Source organism: Kogia breviceps, chromosome 6, assembly GCF_026419965.1.
Source record: "Kogia breviceps isolate mKogBre1 chromosome 6, mKogBre1 haplotype 1, whole genome shotgun sequence".
NCBI lineage: Eukaryota > Metazoa > Chordata > Mammalia > Artiodactyla > Physeteridae > Kogia > Kogia breviceps.
The window spans coordinates 120,836,490-120,857,923 of record NC_081315.1 but is presented as its reverse complement, the minus strand read 5'-3'; the positions used below and the strand labels follow the sequence as shown (position 1 = coordinate 120,857,923).

The following is a 21,434-nucleotide window of genomic DNA, read 5'->3' as shown; positions in this document are numbered from 1 at the left end:
GCTTTCTATGTTACATGACATAATGCTCCCCAGAAACTCAGGCTTACAAGCAAAATGGAGAACACTTTTTCTTTTCTTCTTTCATATGCCATATTAGCTTTGAGCTTTCACATATTTAGAAATAGCAGTACTTTGGCTGAAGAGTTGCCTCTTTTGCCCTCCTAGGTGTTTGGAAATTATATTCTGTACTATATTTTATTTGAGTTTTAGTAGTAATCCTGGTGGTGGTGCTCTTTGACTTAAAAGTTCCTTTAACTACATATTATGTTGATCTGAGGATGAATAAAGTCCTTTTTGTATTAGCGATGGTAGATTAAAAATAAGATTCAAAAAATAATAATAATAATAAGATTCAAACATCTCAGGAAGACGTCCTGCAGTAGAAAAGACTTGTATGTGAGAGACAGATCTGTGTGACCCTGGGGACATCACTTAACCACTTGTGGACTCAGTTTCTGCATTTATAAACTCAGGCGAATGCCTACCTTATAACAGTTGTCTCTGCTGATTGATGAAACATCACACAGAAAGCCCCCAGCACAAAGCCTGATACATAGCAGCTAACTAGTTAACACTAGTCACTTCATCTCCCTAATGTCTATTCAATGTACATTCTTGAATGGTAATAATAAAGAACCAACACCAGACAACAACATTTACTTTCTACCTAGTAAATTCAGGTGACTGAGGAGAGTCAATCTCATACTTTGTGTGGGGGTTAATTTTAACTTTTCTGATTCTTGGCAGACATACACAGTAACTGCAATTAGAATAGGTACACCTTAGAAAGTCCTTTCATATTTCATATTTAATTTACACTGCAACTCGGTGGTGTAAGATTGAATGTATTATTACTTTCTGGTTTTAGAGATTAGAAAAATGTCACTTTCTGAATTGAAATGACTTAACAAAAGTGGAGATGGAACTTGAACTGCTGGGCTCTAAGTTCCGTATGGTTTCATATTTTGTTGCCTTCTCACAAAAATACATGTTCTTCCCCTTTATAGCAACACGCTAGTGGACAGTCGGTCACTACATAAAAAATATGTTAGGCAGCTAAAAACTTCTCAAGGTAACTCAAGAAGTGAGGTTGGTCAATAAAGCAAATAAGAATTGAGTATTTACTGCTGAGAGTTTATTTTTCTTGAAAAATAAACTCCAAGGTCTTTTATAAGATTAAGATATTTCTTATACTTTAGGGTGAAGTGGACTTGGTTTGACTGAGGTTAACTTTATTTTCCTTGGGTTCGTCTTTTTGTATCACTTACAATGATTTTACCAAATGAACTAATAGTTCTAACAGTTTCATTGCCTATTTTCCAGCATACTGCAAATTTAGAATATTAATGAATTGATATTAAAATTGGGGGAATGTATTTAATATACTTGAAAAAAGTCTAAAATAACATGTGAAGGGACTTCTCTGGTGGCCCAGTGGTTAAGACTCCGCACTTCCACTGCAGGGGCACAGGTTTGATCCCTGGTCAGGGAACTAAGATCCTGCATGCCATGCGGCCAAATAAATAAATAAAATTAACATGTTAAAAATTTTAAATATTTCATATTCAATCTCACAGGTAGTTTTGGAAGAATTTCATATATCTATATCTATATAGGAATTTGGATGTTGTCTTTCTCTTTTAAAGTAACTAATGTATCTAAACTTCAAATTATTTGTTCAAAAGGACACTAAAAACATATCAAAAAAGATTCATAATGAGGTATAAGATGGATAGGAAACAGAGATGTAAAATATGAAGATCTTATATATTGGGATAAAGGAATTTAGTCTTATTCCATAGATCGGTGTCAAGAACTATGTAAGGTCTGGGACTTTATCTCACCTACAAGCTAAAAAGCTTAACTGCTACTATTTTCTGATACTGGTAGAAGACATGAGTCTCCTGGATCAGAGACAATCGACTTTATAGTTCATGGCAAAAGGAGTGGCTGAGTGTCAACATGTAGCTTACACCAGTTCCCTATGCCCCCCTCCCAATCCCATGCGGGTGGCACACGGGACCAGTGATGGATGCCTGTGCATGTCATGGGTTATGCTAAAGAAGAACATTAACCTTGGGGAATTCACAGCTTTTAAAATAAGAAAGAACAAGTCTACCTCTTATCTGGAGGAAAGAGTTACCTAATCCCTCAAGGTTGCTCACTGCAATCACTACCATGAGAAATGCTCCAGATAAAGAGCATACATGGTCTTTCATTCTTGACACACACAAAAGAACACATAGGGATGCTCAGGGTGGCAGCAGACTGATATTCCCTACAGCAAGCAGCAATCAATATTTTTGATGCCACGGGAGTTACTCCTCTAAAGGATAAGAAATACTGCCATCGATGACGAGTGCTTTTTAAGCCGGTTACTCTCAAGAGGAGCAAGGAAAATCCTGCACCCTTTGCAAAAGGCTTCAGGTAATTTTTATACAACTATCTTTCTGACCTAAGCATTGGAAGCCATAGAAAGTTTGGTAGTGAAAGGAGTGCCATAATCATATTTTTATTTTAGAAAGATGACTCAAGACATAGTGTGGAGATTGACCAAAGTGGACAAGATGAAGGACCTAATTAAGGAGGCTGTTACGGCAACCATGGTAGTGACCATGTTGTGAGTTAGTGCAAATTTGTGGATATAGAAGATGAACCAAAAAAGGAGTGCTAGACTGGAGTAGGGGAGAAGACAAGGGTGGAGAGCTGTTGGAACTAACATATTGGTGAGGAAACCAGCAGGTAGGAATTTGAGAGGAGAGTAAGTTTGAGTATGAAAAGATATCAGGTTGTTTTTGAAAAGCTGTACTTGAAAGATATACTAATTTCACACGACTATAGATGGAACATAACTGGGCTCAATATATATCAGAATATATAGCAACATATATCACAGGAATTCTATAGATGATTTAGAATCCGCCAATGAAATTCATCTCCTGTTAACTTAAAATTAGTCAGGATTATTCACTTCCCAGTCAGCTCTGTCTCTCTCTCTCTCTCTCTCTCTCTCTCTCTCTCTCTCTCTCTGTCTCTCTCACACACACACACACACACACACACACACACATCAATGTACAACATTTAGCACACTATATTGAATACTGGAGTCCACTAGACACTTTAATTCATGGCATTAAAATCTTAGTTAAAAATAGCACAAAAATCTCAACATCCCTGGGACCAAATAATATCCAAATGTATAATATTGTCTAAAGTCTTTAGTGAATGGATGTGATAAATAAATAATCCAAATACCTCATTTAAGCCAAGAGTTGCAACTTCTTCTCATTCAAATTTATATTTTAAAACTAATTGGGGGGATTGTTTTGGTGGTCCTAGTCAGTGTAATACAGCATAAAAAATAAATAAAGGCATAAAGTTGCAAAAAATATAAAACTAATTAGGGGGAAAGGGAGGGATAATTTTGATTTTATCCTCTTATTTCTCTATCCCAAATTGTAACAATCAGTTACCTAAGTAAAAGGCATACAGCAAACAAGAAAAGAAGTCAGAGTCTGGATAACTAGTTGATGAGAAATGAGAAGTAAAACATGGTTCTTGGTCAACTTTCCAGCTCAGGGCAGCCCAGATCATTTCATAGGCAAAACTGATGTTCAATTATTTTTGATCTATCTAATTTGCCAGCCTTATGAGCTCTAGATATAACCATATGAGGCTTCAAAAGGTGGTAAGGCAGAAAAATGGACTTTCATGATTCTGAATTGCTGCTATTTGAGTAAATTCAACAAGCACACGAAAAAAGCTGGGCTCTTGGAATGTATCTGCAGGTAATAAGAGTGTCTTCAATGTATAATACAGAGCCAGAGGCCGTGCTCTTACCTGGTTGCAGGTATTGATGTCTATGCCCCCCTTGAGATATTCCACTACTTTGTCTAAGTTGCCTGCTCTGGCAGCACGGAGGAAGCTTGCATTGCTGTCAGACTGTGAGAGAAAGAAAAGACCTTTAGTGAAGTATTGATAAAATGAAAACATATCAAAGACAGAAACACAAGAATGTTTGCACCATGCATCAGAAAAGCTTCAGTTGAACTGTGTCCATCGACAGATGAAAGGATAAAGAAGATGTGGCACATATATACAATGAAATATTACTCAGCCATAAAAAGGAACGAAATTGAGTTATTTGTAGTGAGGTGGATGGACCTAGAGTCTGTCATACAGAGTGAAGTAAGTCAGAAAGAGAAAAACAAATACCGTATGCTAACACATATATATGGAATCTAAAAAAAAAAAAGGTTCTCATGAACCTAGGGGCAGGACAGGAATAAAGACGCAGACATAGAGAATGGACTTGAGGACACGGGGAGGGGGAAGTGTAAGCTGGGACAAAGTGAGAGAGTAACATTGACATATATACACTACCAAATGTAAAATAGATAGCTAGTAGGAAGCAGCTACATAGCACAGGGAGATCAGCTCAGTGCTTTGTGACCACCTAGAGGGGTGGGATAGGGAGGGTGGGAGGGAAACTCAAGAGGGAGGGGATATGGAGATATATGTATACATATAGCTGATTCACTTAGTTATAAAGCAGAAACTAACACACCATTGTAAAGAAATTATACTCCATTAAAGATGTTAAAAAAAAAAACAACAAAAGCTTCAGTTGCGAAATATCTCAATCCTGAGGTTAAAACACTGAATAATAATTCAAAGTACAAATCAGCAACTTAGTATTTCTAGAGAGTTGTTTAAGGACATTAAAGTCAATAGGAAATACACTCTGCTATATTAAAGAGTATAAAAGAACAATAAAAATAATTATTACTGCTTTACTCCAAATCTACAGCCACATTTGAAGATGAATTTACACTACCCCCAAATCTACTGCTATCCATTCATTTTAGCTTCAGGAAGCTAGTGACTTTATACTGAGCCTAAGGTCGAGCTAAAAAACAAATGAAATAAGGTACTGGGTTTCTTCTTTCTCTTCCTTTACTGTTTGGTTTTCAGATGCATCTGAGGGAGAGCGCCAGGTATGGGTCACCTGACAGTCTGTCCTCATTATAAGGGAATAACAGAAAGCTCCAAGGATGCTTTGAGAAAAGCAGATAGCACTAGTTGGTAAGTGTGGGCTGGGCCGATGCAAATTTTGTGATCCCGGTGATTCTGGAAAAACAAGATTAAATTTAAACCAGCTGACATAATACCAGGCTCAAATCTCTTGGTAAAGATGATCCCTCTGGGTACAAATTGCTTTCTAAGTCCTCATCTTGCGCCCATTCCTCTCAAAATCTGATTCAGGGAGAACAGCTGAATTTCCCCCACACAACGTCTCGGGGAGGCTACTCAAGAGATGTAGCCACAATTGCCCTGCCTCTCTGACTTGCTGACCAAGTCTGATTTTCAAACCTTAACACAAGGATGATGATAAACTTTCGTCAGGTTCCAAGACACTGGCATCATTTTGTAGTTCTTTGGGCGGTACAACATCTGACTACAGAGAAAATGGTAACACGAGAAGGGACCTACTAAGAATTAAGATTCAGGTGAGGCAGCTCTTAATCCATCCTGGTCCTCAGTAGGCTGCCCTGCCCTCCCTTGAAGAATGGACTTGGCCAGGGCCCTTGGCACACTCTGTCAGGCCTATTTATTGTGACTGGTGATGAGATAGAAATGGAAGCGTTTTCTCTGGGAGTCTCAAATACAGAATTATTTGCATACCATTAAAATGATTTACACAGGGGCAGACTGAAAACCCTAGAATGATATTACCTCATATTTAACCCAAATACCACAATGGCGTATAAATTTACAAATAATATAGGTAATTTGTGAGGATTTGAGAGGTATGACTGAAGTCTACACATCTGGAATTCATGCTCGGAGTCTTTACAAAGGTACCCCGGTGTGACTAATATCGCACTGTTTCTCCTCCTCCCTGCCCTGCTACGATGCCTCGCTCTCCATCCTTCCGGAAAGCTGTGCCCATGGCAGGGTGCCCCAAGTATATCTGCAATGCTGTGGGGACTGAACTATGACTCATTTTTAAATGCCTGTTCTATGAATGTACGTTGCGGCTTGCAGCAAATGCTAAATTCCAGGAAGATTTTCCGCCTTCAGGTTTCTTGCCACAGTACTTAAAAGCGAAACATTACACTCTGCATCATGTTCTGTCAATATCCCACAAGAAACATCACTTACTAAAAAACAACAAAAGGTAAGTAATATTAGGTCACAGAAAGTATGACAATGTTACTTCCCATAGATTTAAAAAATAAATCCACATGCTCTATATTGTATTAAAGAGGATGCCTAGAAAGTACTTCCATCTTTTACATGAGGCTTCATAATTATAGGTAACATTTATGAGTGTTTACTGTGGGCCAGGCACAGAACTAAGAAGTCATATGCATTATATCATTATTACAATAATACTAGGAGAAAGGAACCATTATTACGCTCATTTAATAGGTGAGGAGAGAGGCTTGGAAAGTTTCCAAGGTCACATAACTTTTCAGTGGAAGATTCAAGATTTAACTCACGTTTATCAGCCTCAAAGCTAGTCTTATCTGCTATTCTACCTCATCCCTGCAAAGTATCAAAGCAGATGTTAGTACAAATACCTAACCTATGAGCTATAAGTTTGTTTCATTTGTGATAACCTCAGTATGCCCTTGGTCTACATATTCGCTCTGTAAATCATGGCACTTGCTAAACAGAGTGTCTTAGCTGGAGAGGGAATTCTTGGCAGACAGCCCTAGCCTCAAATGTATCAGCCATCTATGCACCTAGAAAAGTGAAGAGCTGGCTTGAGACAAACTAATTAGAAACATACTCACTTGGGAATAAAGAAAGAGATGGTAAAGTACACACTGCATTAAAAAGCCAGTTGACTGTCTCTCTCTACATGTCTGACATGATTAAACTCATGAACTCATGAACGAAGATCAGGGCGCTCTATAATTCTTGTTAAAAAAAAAAAAAAAAAAAAAAAGAATGCCACGAACAAGTAGAGCCAGAAGGGAGCGCCTGACCCTTTAGGGATGAAGAAACACCTGGAGACACCCTGTGGAAGCTTACAGAGGCAACTGTTGGTCTGAATGGGGCTTCCGGCATCACAGAGGGGAATCTATTAGACCCTCTTAGAACCTTCTCTAGGGACTGGGCATGACATTGAGGATGGCTTTTGCTGTTACATAACAAGTTTTAATAATTATTTTTCTCTTTTCTGAATCAAACTCCTAAAAAGTAGAGGCAAGTCAAAGACTTACAGCCAGTCCCTGGAATTTTAGCAAAAAATGCTCCCAGTGCTTTGGAGGGGCTGGAGACAGTGGAAATGTAACATCTGAGCCATCCTGCCAGGGACCTCTTCAACAGTTAAGTCACAGTAGATTTTGCTATAAGTTGGATTCTTCTAGAACCCCATTAAGGGATTGAGTTTTCCCAAAGTGAGAAAATGTATTAGAAATGCATTTTGCAAATGTGAGTAAGTGTGTTATTATAAAACGGTTCCAGAGCATGAGTTTCAAGAACAAAATTCAAATGAGACTTCAAAATTTATTATGTAGATATTGACATCTTTGAAAGTTAAAAGTATAGACCAGCATGGAAGTATATATTTTTCTGCTACTTCCACATAAACACATGCAAGCCCTATGCTACAAAGAGGTCAATCTGTGATTAAAGCTCTTGACACAAGAGCTTAGGATAAACAGCAGTCAGTCTGGTTACCTTCAATCAACACAGAGATAAAAGAGGATTCAGGGACTCATGGTGAGAGATGCAGCAATTTTTACCATGCTATGTTTCCCTCTGAGTATGACAAAAGTAAGAATTTAAAAATTAAAATTAGGTATTAGTAGGGGAGAAGCATGCTTTCAAAATAGACAGCTGTCTCTTGCCTCAATCAGGAGATTTCACACATAAAAAGTACAAGAAAAAGAAAATGAGGCAATAGCAATTCCTTTGGGGGAAAAGTCTCAGGCAAATAGACTAACCTCCTTCTGCTTTGCTGCTTTAGGTCTCTAGAACTCTCAATCCTAAAACCAATTGTACTTCTGCCTATAAAGTGTGACTCTGGACAAGGCATTCAAATGCTGAGCTCCACTTATTTTAATCTGCAACAGATGGATGTCATTAAAACTTGTCGCCTTTTCAACCTGAGTGTGGCATCTCAAGCCGAGAAAGGAAATTTTCCTCTTCAGTTCTTCTTGACACAGTTCTGTACATTTTTTATCAAAACGTTAGAAAAACAATACTTTCTCAGCATCCAGCAGGGTGGACATGAAAGGCAAGGAGGAATGTGCATTCACAGAGCCACATTATGTCCTAAACGAGTGCTTCCCCAAAGGGCCCAGGGGCACACTCACAGAGATGCATGAGTTTGCTCCAAGATTTTGTAAAACTTCTATGCTTACAGTTCAATAACAACCTAATAAGGAGAATATAAGCATGTTCCAGGTCATCTAGATGGCTACCCTTTAACTGAGTACAACCATATAATTTTTTTTGTGTGTGTGCCAGGCGAGCCTCTCACTGTTGTGGCTTCTCCCGTTGCGGAGCACAGGCTCCGGACGCACAGGCTCAGCGGCCATGGCTCACGGGCCCAGCCGCTCCGCGGCATGTGGGATCTTCCCGGACCGGGGCACGAACCCGTGTTCCCTGCATCGGCAGGCGGATTCCCAACCACTGCGCCACCAGGGAAGCCCCAACCATATAATTTTGATATATGCCTTTGTGTTTATAAGTCAATGCATAACAGTTGAAACAGGGATGGAATATAGACAGATGCATGGGATGCAAAATATTTTGCCATGGGACAGAGACTGATCAGAGACTCTGGCCATCATACAAGGTACAATGTACCAAAAGAACCTGAGCACAGCACTCAGTAGCACATTAAAGCTGCAAATAACAGGTTCAGATGCTATCTTTGTATGGTCCAACTTGCCTGGACTATTAGCAGTGACTGGAACAGAAAATCCAGAATAAAATGTTTTTCAGTTCCCAATTACAGCTTTTATTGGATGAGGTACACATCTTTACCACAATACTAATTTCATCTCCAAGTAAATGAAGAGAGCTTTAAATGATGATCAAATGGCATGCCATTAAAATTGGCATTGGCGGGCTTCCCTGGCGGCACAGTGGTTGACAGTCCGCCTGCCGATGCAGGGGACACGGGTTCGTGCCCCGGTGCGGGAAGATCCCACATGCCGCGGAGCGGCTGGGCCCGTGAGCCACGGCCGCTGAGCCTGCGCGTCCGGAGCCTGTGCTCCGCAACGGGAGAGGCCACAACAGTGAGAGGCCCGCGTACCGCAAAAAAAAAAAAAAAAAAAAGAGGCATTGTCAAAGTTCTCTGATCACTTTAACTCTTCTGAAGTAGGAAACAAAACCTTAAATGTATTCATAATGGTTGTACAACATGCTTATAAAAACGTACATTCTATATTATTTTCATTGAAGTCAAATTCAGAAATGTATAAAAATCGGAGGTTAAACCTTTTTACTGTTAAATCCAACATCTGTGATTTAGTTTTAGACAATCCTATCCATTCTATTACATTGGTGTTATTTATTTGAATAATACTAGTTTTGTAGTTCTGTTCATGCTTAATTTGTACAACTTTCTTTTTAGTAATGGTCTAAGAGTTTAAGGAATTTTATGTAGTTTGATTTTTACACTTAAATTAACGCTATAGGGAATTCCCTGGCGGTCCAGTGGTTAGGACTCCATGCTCTCACTGCCAAGGGCCCAGGTTCAATCCCTGCTCGGGAAATTAAAATCCCACAAGCCTCACAGCATGGCCAAAAAAAAGAGTCTTTTTTAATTAAAAAATAATAAATTAACACTACAATAAAAATAGAGCACTGGAGGTCACAAACTTTTTTTATACTTCAAAAGAGAGGAATACATTATTCAAGTTTGAGAAACAGGCATCCTCTAGTGTGGGTCAGCCACCAGCCTCAACTAGCCTAGGGAGTGACATGGGACACTTCCCCTCACAGCCTCTGGCTTATCCTGTACCCTCCACAAATATTTGCTGACTGATTAACCATAGGAAAGCACATGCTCCTTGTGGAATTTAGGGAATTTGCTTATTTTCTTAGGATGCAGTTATTCCTTTGTAAAAACAGGGTCATTTACCTGCCTACTCAAGATCCACATTTTTATAGTAATACAAAATAAATAAAATGTATTAAAATTACTTGAGGGGAAAACCTTTAATATATACATAATGAAATAAGGGACATTTCTACAATTCCTTAGGTCTTTTCCTAGAAATGTTGGATAAGTTAAAACCATGTCCAGCAAATCACGAGTTGTATGATCTTCAGTCTTCGTGGGTTTTAATTTCCTTAACAAAAAATAAACGTAGTTTTTAGAGTTGCTGGGAGAATGAAATAAGATTTGAAGATGCTTAGCTCAATGACAGGCACAGAGGACACTGACCGAGTTTTTTTAATAATTGTAGTTTTTCTTGTAAATGATAAAGGTAAAACAACAATGACAAATCAAAGGATAGATGCATACACATTACCTTCTTTAAATAAAAAGGTTGTTGCCAGAAGAAGACCAGAGTGTTTGAAAATACTTTGCTGTGTGCAGGTGCAAAAGGACAAAAAAGAAGGCAGAACTGGGTGTGGTCTGTCTCCAAAGATGAAGATTTTACAAAACACCCTCTTTGTGATACATGAATGCTTTCACTTAAATAATCATACTTTTGTATAGGGACTGCTGGATTGTTTAAATGTTTTAGCTCTTTTAGTAGCTCAAATTGTTATCACTATCTTGTCATAAACCAAAAACTGGGGGGCAACTGAGAACTGCAAACTAGATGTACTGAAATATTTCAGAAAGAATTCCACAAGTTACCTTCCTGCAGTTAGGACATATAAATGACCAGGAAAACACTTTATACCAAGAAATCCTACTTAATTTCAATTCAGCTGGACACTAATAACAAAAATTGCTATAAACCATAAGTTTGTATACTGTAGCTCAACCATGCTGATTAAGCTCCATTTTTAGTGTCATTTCAATAGGTCTTTACACTGCTATTAAATGCGAAATGTAGAAGGAGCTGTGATCTTCAGAAAGAAATAATGCAATTTCTCTAAAGATTGTTCTTACTTCAGTGACCTATGTTTTAAGAAAATTGGTTCAGGTATAGGTGTTTCTATTTTACTTTTAAAGTGTTACTTAACAGACTTCCATGGTGGTCCCGTGTTTAAGACTCTGTCCTTCCAATGCAGGGGGTGTGGGTTCGATCCTTGGTCAGGGAACTAAGATCCCACATGCCGCATGGTGAGGTCAAAATAATAATAATTATAATGGAATAAATGTGTTTTTTAAAATAAATAAAGTAAAATGTTACTTAAGATAATTAATGATTAACACATTAAATTAATGATTAATGCATAAAATATCAAAACAATATCTAAATTCTGCCAGCATTTTTTTTTTTAAATTAATTTATTTACTTTTGGCTGTGTTGGGTCTTCGTTTCTGTGCGAGGGCCTTCTCTAGTTGTGGCGAGCGGGGGCCACTCTTCATCGCGGTGCGCGGGCCTCTCACTATCGTGGCCTCTCTTGTTGCGGAGCACAGGCTCCAGACGCGCAGGCTCAGTAGTTGTGGCACACGGGCCCAGTTGCTGCGTGGCATGTGGGATCTTCCCGGACCAGGGCTCGAACCCGCATCCCCTGCATTAGCAGGCAGACTCCCAACCACTGCGCCACCAGGGAAGCCCTGCCAGCATATTTTAAGCAAATATCTTTTTGATATGTGAGATCATATGAAATTACACATTTATATAAAGACAATGTTTTTTTCCCTTAACTTAGTATTACACTTTGACACTGATTTTTCACTAGCATACTAAAATTATTTCATTATCGGTGTCTTCCCTGAGATTATCATCCATGAAAAGAAAGAACTGCCTATAGCATACCAATTCCATCCCTTTCAAAGCATTAAGAATATTTTGCAATACTATGTAGAGATTCATGAATCCCTTGTACAATTCTTACGCTTCAAAACAGAGTCAGTCTAGAATATTACATAGCAGTGGGAACAGAAGTGAATGAACCATATCCACATGGAACATCGACAGATCTCACACACACAAAAAAAAGGCTAAGCAAAATAAGTCAGACCCAAAAAGGACATCTTTATGATTCCATTTATTAAAGTTCAAAAACAGACCAAACTAATCTATCCTGTAAGAAGTCAGAATAGTAGTTTCTGGAAGGAGGCAGAAAGAAAGAGCCTTCTGGTTGCTGGTAATATCATAGTTCTACCTGCTCATCCTGGGTGTTGTTAAATGCGTATGTAAACTTCGTGAGAAATATCAAGACAAACAATATAATTTATGCATTTTTCTGTATGTATGTTATAATTAAATGAAACATTTACTTTAAAAAGATGGTGACACTGAAAAGTAAGTTGTTCCTAACTTACACAATAGTGACGAAATCACTGAAGAGTAAATAGATGAAAAAAATAGTATTCAAAAGCAGTATCTTTTTCTTACCATGGAGGCAATTTTTCTAATGCAGAGTATTCATATTATGCAAGGCTTTTAATGAAAATTTTATTTGCATATATTTAAGGTGCTACACAGTCTAAGAGAAAATGCGGACTACCAAATGCCCATGTCTTTGTGCTTGAACTCAGAAGAAGGTTGTTGCTAACTCAAATTCTACAGTATATTTTTATTATACTGTACAAATAGTACTCCTCTGGTCTTCAAAAATATTTACTACAAATCCAAGAAGACCAGGTCTGGTTCAGAGATCTCGGTTGTTTTGTCTTTTGGGATAAATATAAGTAAGTTCTAGGAGACAATTTTATACCTTAAAAAAATTTCTGTACACACACTTTCTGTATCACTCACTTTTCTGAAAACTGAATCAAAATACTAATAATGTGACGATATGTTTCTCAATAAATTAGAAATACTGCAAGAACACAAAACTAGTAGGAACAAAAACCCTAAATCAGAAAAAAAAAGTTGTGATATATATTTGATAACTATTTTATACTTCATATTCCCTGTGATTTTGAAATTTTAAAATGCTTATATATTCTTATAGAAATTCATTTTAAAATAATTATTGAACAGAAGAAATAGGAATTCCTGAGTTAGTATATTATGAGACAGTAAAGTCTAACTTGCAAAGTAACTGTTCTGCTGACATGAGTTTGGTTCCATAAGATGTTTCTACAACTAGGCTCAATTCGAAGATGTCAATACAATGAGACATTAAAACTTTCACTAAAATGGGAACTTTTACAGAGATAGGTAGAAACTTGCTTAAGTTTCTTAAGTTAACTTGCTTATGTCTCAGTTTCCTATTGAACATTACCATAAGTTGAAACTTTAAGCAACTTCTCCTAAGGCAGGGAAATCAACAAGTTTTGATTACTTGTATTCTAGACATATGTTCTGCCTATGAATCCAAAACACCTGCAGAACTCAGCAGTTCTGTCACAAAATAAAACACATCAATTTTTTTCTGAATTTAAATGGGAAAATGGTAAATTTGTAGATGGAAATATTTGTGGCTCCTCCACAACATTTACAAATCTAAGAAAATCAGAGTAATGAAGGAAACATTTGCTGTCACTGTAGGTCAGACATCAGATTAAATAATTTGAGGTTCATCTTAAAAATTTAAATTGAAGAACACTGCAACTGAATGCTTCAGATTGTCTCAAAGGATAAGATACTCTTTGAGAGGCTTCAGTTACATGAACAGATTTTTTTTTTAACATCTTTATTGGAGTATAATTGCTTTACAATGGTGTGTTCGTTTCTGCTGTATAACAAAGTGAATCAGCTATACATATACATATATCCCCATATCCCCTCCCTCTTGCATCTCCCCCCCACCCTCCCTATACCGCCCCTCTAGGTGGTCACAAAGCACTGAGCTGATCTCCCTGTGCTATGTGGCTGCTTCCCACTAGCTATCTATTTTACATTTGGTAGTGTATATATGTCAATGTTACTCTCTCACTTTGTCCCAGCTTACCCTTCCCCCTCCTGTGTCCTCAAGTCCATTCTCTATGACATGAACAGATTTAAGATATTATTGCTTTGGTTAGGTAAGCACCTTAATGATTGCTTTAGCTATTAAACTATTTATCAGGAGTTAATATTTCTTTCTAAAGAGCTTATCATGCTTTCAGAAAATGGCATATGATTAGGAGATTATGACACCTCACTCTCATCACTGGTTCTACTTGATGTAGAGGTATCTTGTCACACCATGGTTTAATGCCATATACAACCACTAACACTATTGGGTGAACTGATACATTTGAAAAGTTCTGCTTTACCTTTTCAGAGTTTAAAAAAAATTTTTTTTACTAGGGTATAGTTGATTTACAATGTTGTGTTACTTTCTGCTGTACAGCAAAGTGAATCATATACATATACATGTATACACTCTTTTTTAGATTCTTTTCCCATATAGGTCATTACAGAGTACTGCTTTACTTTTTATGTTTAAAATGTTGACAATGGAAAGACAAGCAAAATATTATACAAATCTTATACTGAATATTATACTTTCTCCATAATATTCCCTAATATTTTCAATAGCTAAAGTAACATGGATATCTGCATTTAACATGCCAACAATAAAAATAATGAAAACCTAGAGCTCCACAATAGAAATTTAATAACACATACCGCATCTATATAGGATTGAATTCTAAACGGTTCTCTATTATTGCTTTGGATCTCCAACTGGTTTTGTGTGTAAAATAATGAAGCATTATTTTTAAAACAATCTGTATCCCAGGTCTAATATCTTTCCTAATTTTCAATGAGCTGGACATCTCTGTAAAAATGTTCTGCTAGCATCTTAAACTCAAATGAACATGGGCCAAAACATGGAAGAGCTTATCAAGCTTTTATGTTGTATACACAAATCTCCAAAGGAATTTCCCTTTGGCCCACAGCTGGCCATAAAAAGAGTAGGTTTTATAAATGAATAATAACCTACTATAATAATACTTGGGTCAGGAGAAAAAAGAGAGACCTTTTGATATAATTTGGCAACAATAGTTTATTTAATTCTTTAAGAAATCTTCTCTACAGGAAACTCTTCATTCCCTGATTAATCAGTGTGTTAAAATATTACAGGGCATTTGGAGGGAAAGATACATTAGAGTTTATCCCACTGCTACACTTAAGTATCAGGATAAATGGAACTGAATTAGGTTTTAGTCTCCTTTGAAGGCCTTTAGAACTGTCAGGATATGAAAAAACCAAACCCAACTCAGTGAAAATATCTTTCATCAATTCTTTATTATGCCAGGCAGTAAGAAAATACACTCTTGCAATGAAAGCTTCACAGTGGCTTACCTCATTAGATGACCACTATTTTAAAAGAACTTGCATATATTTTTGTATCCTTACACTGTTGATTTTAGTGTAGCCCTGTTACCATGCACATGGACACAGAGAAGGGCTTTCTGTTTACCACAGTCCAGTGTACATCTGTAGTTGTCAGTCAGATGAATTTTCTAGGGGGTATCACTTAATTACCGCTCAGCAAACACACAAAGTAACAACCTGACTCTACTTGTTTAAATGTAATTCTGAACTCATACTATTTTCAGAAAAAGAGAAAATGCATCAAAACTGAGGTGCTAACTCAATTTTTTTATTTTATTTTTTGAGTGTGTAAGTTCTGCCATATTAATGTCTACTCGAGAATAAATAAGAATTTGAATTCATCACTTTCTAAAAAAAAAAGTGATTCAAGATCACTTTTTGTCCCAAGACAATATTTTAATTTTATAGGAATAATAGACCCAAGAACTCTATTTGTGCCACCCTTAGAGTTTCTATCTTTTTGGAAATCTTTCTAATTACTGGGGGTCAGAAATTTCAGCATGATAATCATGTTGTTTATTAGAAATAATCTGTGTCTCTAGCCCCTTTGGTTAAACTGCTATTAAGTTCATTGTCATCTGTAAAATGCAAAAGCCCTTCTTTCTAATGTGCATATAATTTTTGAGAAGTTGTTTATTCAACCCATTCTCCAAAGTATGTGGGTCTCAAAGGAGCATGCACAGTTTTCAGACTCTTTCGCACATTTCTGATGATCTACATGGAAAGCAAAATTGCAATTCTCAAAAAATCTGCATCATCCTAAATGTAATATAGAAAATCATTTTTACATTCTTTTCTTGACCCTCACCATGCTGGTCCTTGATGAATGTCAACAGACCTGTTAAAAATTAAATTAAATTTTTTAAAAACCTAAAGAATACGCAACATGTATGCTGTATAAGAAGTAAATAACTTCCAGTTTGACTCACTTTATTAACTTGATTAAATTTCTGAAAAGATCTATAGTTGTACCTATCTAAACGTGTACATAATGGAAAAATCACAGCTTCAGGGGACTTCCCTGGTGGTGCAGTGGTTAAGAATCTAACTTCCAAAGCAGGGGATGTGGGTTCAATCCCTGGTCGGGGAACTAAGACCCCACATGCTGTTGCGGGGCAACTAAGCCCACGTACCACAACTACTAAACCTGCACACTCTAGAGCTCGTGTGCCACAACTAGAGAGAAGCCCGTGTGCCACACCAAAAAAATCTCTCATGTCACAATGAAGCTCCCACATGCCACAACTAAGATCCAACTCAGCCAAATAAATAAATATACTTTTTTAAAAATCATAGCTTCAGTTTGGAAAAAAGTGAAAATAAATTAGTCAAACAACAGATTATTTTGATAATAAATATTATATATAGAATGGCTAAACAACAAGGTCCAACTCTATATAGCACAGGGAACTATATTCAGTATTTTGTAATGAACCATAATGAAAAAGAATATATATATTATATATATATATATATATATGAAACTGTCACTTTGCTGTACACCTGAAACTAACACAACGTTGTAATCAACTATGTTTCAATAAAAAAATAAATTCTAAAAAATTAGTTAAAATAATTTAACCAGCTCTTAACAAACAGGCTAAGACAAATATTTTGGAAGCACCTATTGTATGCCAGACAGTGTGCAAGGGATTAAATGTAGAAAAAATAAACATGATCCATCCCCTCAAAAGATTTTAAGATCTGCATTAAAAAATTTTTTTAGCTGCAACATAGTCCATGAATTAGATAGAAATGGGTGAAGGTGGATCCAGGGAGATCCATTTAGAGACAGTAGTCCAAGCAATAGATGCTTGTTTTGTTTTACAAATATATTTTACATGTAGATATAGAGTAGGAATAGCAACATAGTATTTTATAAAGTTCCTGGTGATAAGTTAGGTGGAAAACATAGCAGGCACAGGGACTAATGAGTGCAACATTATAGTGGTAGGAAAGAACGCAGTAGGAGGAAAATTATAAGTAATGCAGTGCGTGTGAATTATAAAGATTGTGCTGGAAATGAGAAAGAAGTAAACTTCTCAAAGTAAGGCAGGGCCCAGACCATGAAGGTTCTTATATGCCATCATAAGAAGGCTGAGCATTACCCTCTAAGTGAAAGGACGGGAAAAGCCAAGATCAGAATACCGTTTCAAAATAACCACCCTATAACATATGGAAGATGAGTGAGAGGGGAGTCTGTGAGACAACCTGGAATACTATTGCAACAGTTCTGGCGAGCAGTATATCAGGGACAGCAGTGTGAAAAAAGGAACGATTTGTCATAGATGTAGGGAAAAGAAGCTATAAAACTTGGGGGAATTGAATTTAAGGGTTTATGGAAAAGAAATTAAGGAAAATTTGGCAACATCTAGCTTTGGCGTGTAATGAGCAACATTACTAATCAAGACCAGAAATTTGGGGAAACAGAATACCCTAAAATTGGAGAGAACACAATAGCTTGGTCTTGGTCTGATGAAATTTGATGTGCTATCACGGCATGGTAGAATGCAAGACTAAAAAATCCAGGAGAGGATATGGACTACAGACAGAGGCCACAGCCTAACCTCTGGGAGTTGGTCTGGGTTTTTTGCAGCAATACTGGATTTTGCTTCATTCCTTACCATTTCTCTGTCAATAAAACTCCTAGGAATAGGGAAGCACTTCTTGTATTGCCTCTGGAAGCAAATACTGTTGACCTATCAACATCTTGCATGAAATGCCAGGAAGTGCTGATAAAATAAAAAATCGCAAGATCTATGTATACTGCAGTATATGTGTATACATATACACCAGTGAGACTAAAACAGAATTCTGTACAGGAGATTTCACATGAGCTCAGAATACTAATGTCATGCAGCTGACATTTCCCTATAAGACCAGGGCACAACTGAGCTATTGATTTATCCACAATGGATGTGACCCGCTGTAACTTTCTAAATTTACCCTTGTGCTATGAACTGCAATTGTCTAGACTACTTTGAGCTATTCAATTCTAATTCTATGCAAGGTAAAGAGCTTCCGTAACTTTACACTGAAATGTGAAAAGAGGATGGAAAACTGGCTTTAAAAAGGAATGTGTTTAATTAATTACAGTACATGACACATGGCAGTGGAAAAAGACTAGCAAATCAAGTATTTGTAGCTTGCACTGCCTTTTTTCTTTTTTTTTTAACATTTTAGCTTATACTACAAAATCCCACAGTTGGAAATCAGTCAATAAAAACTCCTCTGGTTATTACTGCATTTCAGAGAATATCTGAACTTCTTCTGAGGCAGCTTTCAAAACAAATTCTTGATTTGTTGGGGTAAGAGCATTGGCATCAACTCCAAAGAGAATTTTGAAAAGTAAGGAAACTCAAAATTTAAACATAACTAAAAACAAAAACAGGGTTAATTTATCTCATGAAACTAAGCTTTGGTTCAGATGCCCAAGACCATTTTTTTAAAATATCGGGCTTAAGCCAGCCAGGTTTAATGAGAAATGGAGAATTCTCTGTTAGCTGTTTTTTATTATTTGACTTCTACGAGAAGTTGTATTAAGTGGATCCTATGGGTGTATTTTTCAGAGGCTTGGGATAACTTCGTCACAACACCCTCCCAACCTACCCTTCTCCCCTCAAGTCTGACCAAGTTCCTTTACTCTGGGGTCCCATAACATGCTGAGAATTCAGTCATTCATAAATGTTTGTTGACTACTAGTTATAAGCACAACACTGCACTAGATATTGTGAATGGCTCTAGCAGGATCCCCAAATTATCTGTTTACATATCTATCTCCCCAGCTAGCCTGGCCCTCCAGGATAGATGAGGCCATGACTTCCTCATCTTTGTGTCTCCTCTGCCCAGCACAGGGCCCAACACAAAGTAGATCAATAAATACTTGTGGAAATAAAACAAAATAAAGGAAGAAGTTCAACAAAGTGAAGGTGGCCAAATAGACACATGAAGCAGCATTGGTCTGTATGAATTAAACTAGTGAAAAGTTTGGTGAATCAAGTAAATTTTTGCAGACTTACTAAATTTTAAAACTTGATTTAAAATCCTGATTAGCAAAATTTATAGTTGTTATGTTAATTTACCTTTATTATTCTATTAGATAACCACAATAAACCAAATCCTGTCTAACTCTTCCTAAGGGTAAGTGAATAAAGAATAATGGGTCAGGAGGCCCTCCGTCTGTATAATTATTATGTTACAGTTGAAATCATGGGAAAACGACTGTACTTAGCAATGGAATTGATTAGATAGGCTATGGAGCTCAATATTCTCTGACCTTAATTAGTTTAACAGATAATTGCCAACTCTGACATTAGTAATGAAATTAAACATAGAAAGAAATGGTATCATACTGATCCTGACTACACAGAACCATTAGTATCCTGTTTCTCAGAAATAAGAAACTATAATTCTGTTCTTTTCTGGGGGGAAAACTTTACATAGAGCAATAACATAAGCTTTTATTATTGTAAAAATTATCCAAAGAAGAGGGGAATTACTGAATGCATAACAACATATGGTAATATACTGCACTATCCCCAGAAATTATAGTAAGACTAACTTCTAAATAAAAGAGATCATTGGTATGTATAAATTATTCCATGAAGATACAGAGGAGAGAGGCTCTTTTCTTTTAGAATTATTATGTATGTAAAATTCACCTCACTTCAGTCATAGGTAAAACTATATATTTAATTCTACCTCTACATTCTCATATAAATATCTACCTGTAATATGACATGTAAAATTAAACTATCCTATTTGTGCATATGTGTATGTGTGGTATGTGTGTGTAAGAATGTGTGTGGAGAGTGGGAGAGTCATATATCCCACCAGTCAGAACAAAATTATAACTTCTCTTGAAGACAGAAACTATGTCTTCTAATTCTAGAATTTCCAAAGCATAGTTTAGTGCCTAAAATATATTAGCCAATAAAGATGATTATGATGACAACAGAACCTTGGGAAGAGCATTATCATATTTTTTAGTCTTATGCAAAGTGGAGAACAGGTAACATAGATGCAAGATATTCTAGTTTTAATTGCTCAAAACTTAAACTTAGAAATTAAAGAAAAGTTAGATTACTTTTGTACATATAAAAATATAGCATTAGAACTTTTTTTGCAAAGCAGTAAACTGTAGCCACAAAGACCTCATTTGTCCACCAAAATTAACTTAGTTGATATATCAACATTTTTTCTTAAATATTAACACCATAGAACCTTATTTTTGGCCCTTGACTAAGAAGTAGGTGGCAGGCTACATTTGTCTTAGTAATTAAAGGTCAAAACTTGTGAAACTAAAAGATACTAAGATTTTCGTTCAAAAGATGTTTAGCCATATATGAAAAACTCATAGCTAACATCATAGTTAATTGTGAAAAGCTGAAAGCATTTCCTCTAAGATCAGGAACAAGAAAAGGATGCCCACTCTCACCACTTTTATTCAATATAGTATTGGATATCCTAGGCAGAGCAATCAGAAAGGAAAAAACTAAAATGAATCCAAATTGGAAAGGAAGAAGTAAAACTGCCACTGTTTGCAGATGACATGATACCACACATATAGAAAATCCTAAAGATGCCACCCGAAAACTACTAGAGTTCATCAATGAATTTGGTAAAGTTGCAAGGTACAAAATTAATATACATAAATTGTTGCATTTTGATACATTAACAATGAAATATCAGAAAGAGAAATTAAGGAAACAATTCCATTTACCATCACATCAAAAAGAATAAAATACCAAGGAATAAACCTACCTAAGGAGGTAAAGGACCTATACTCAGAAAACTCTAAGACACTAATGAAAGAAATTAAAGATGACACAAACAGATGGAAAGATATACCATGTTCTTGGATTGCAAGAATTAATATTGCTAAAATAACCATACTGCCCAAGGCAGTCTACAGATTCAATGCAATTCCTATCAAAACACCAATGGCATTTCTCACAGAACAAGAACAAATAATTTTAAAATTTGTATGGAAACACAAGAGATCTCAAATAGCCAAACAATCTTGAGAAAGAATAACAGAGCTGGAGGAATCATACT

At 36.5% G+C, this 21,434-nt stretch overlaps 1 protein-coding gene across 50 annotated transcripts in view; it reads right to left on the bottom strand.

The window, feature by feature from the left end:
• The window catches only part of ANK2 (ankyrin 2), a 689,273-nt gene that overhangs the window by 208,220 nt on the left and 459,619 nt on the right, over positions 1-21,434 (bottom strand). For all 50 annotated transcript variants that reach the window (XM_067036535.1, XM_067036530.1, XM_067036514.1 and 47 more), the window contains one exon: positions 3,844-3,945. In XM_067036535.1, coding sequence (XP_066892636.1) covers positions 3,844-3,945 — 102 coding nt within the window. The remainder of the gene's footprint in view (positions 1-3,843; positions 3,946-21,434) is intronic.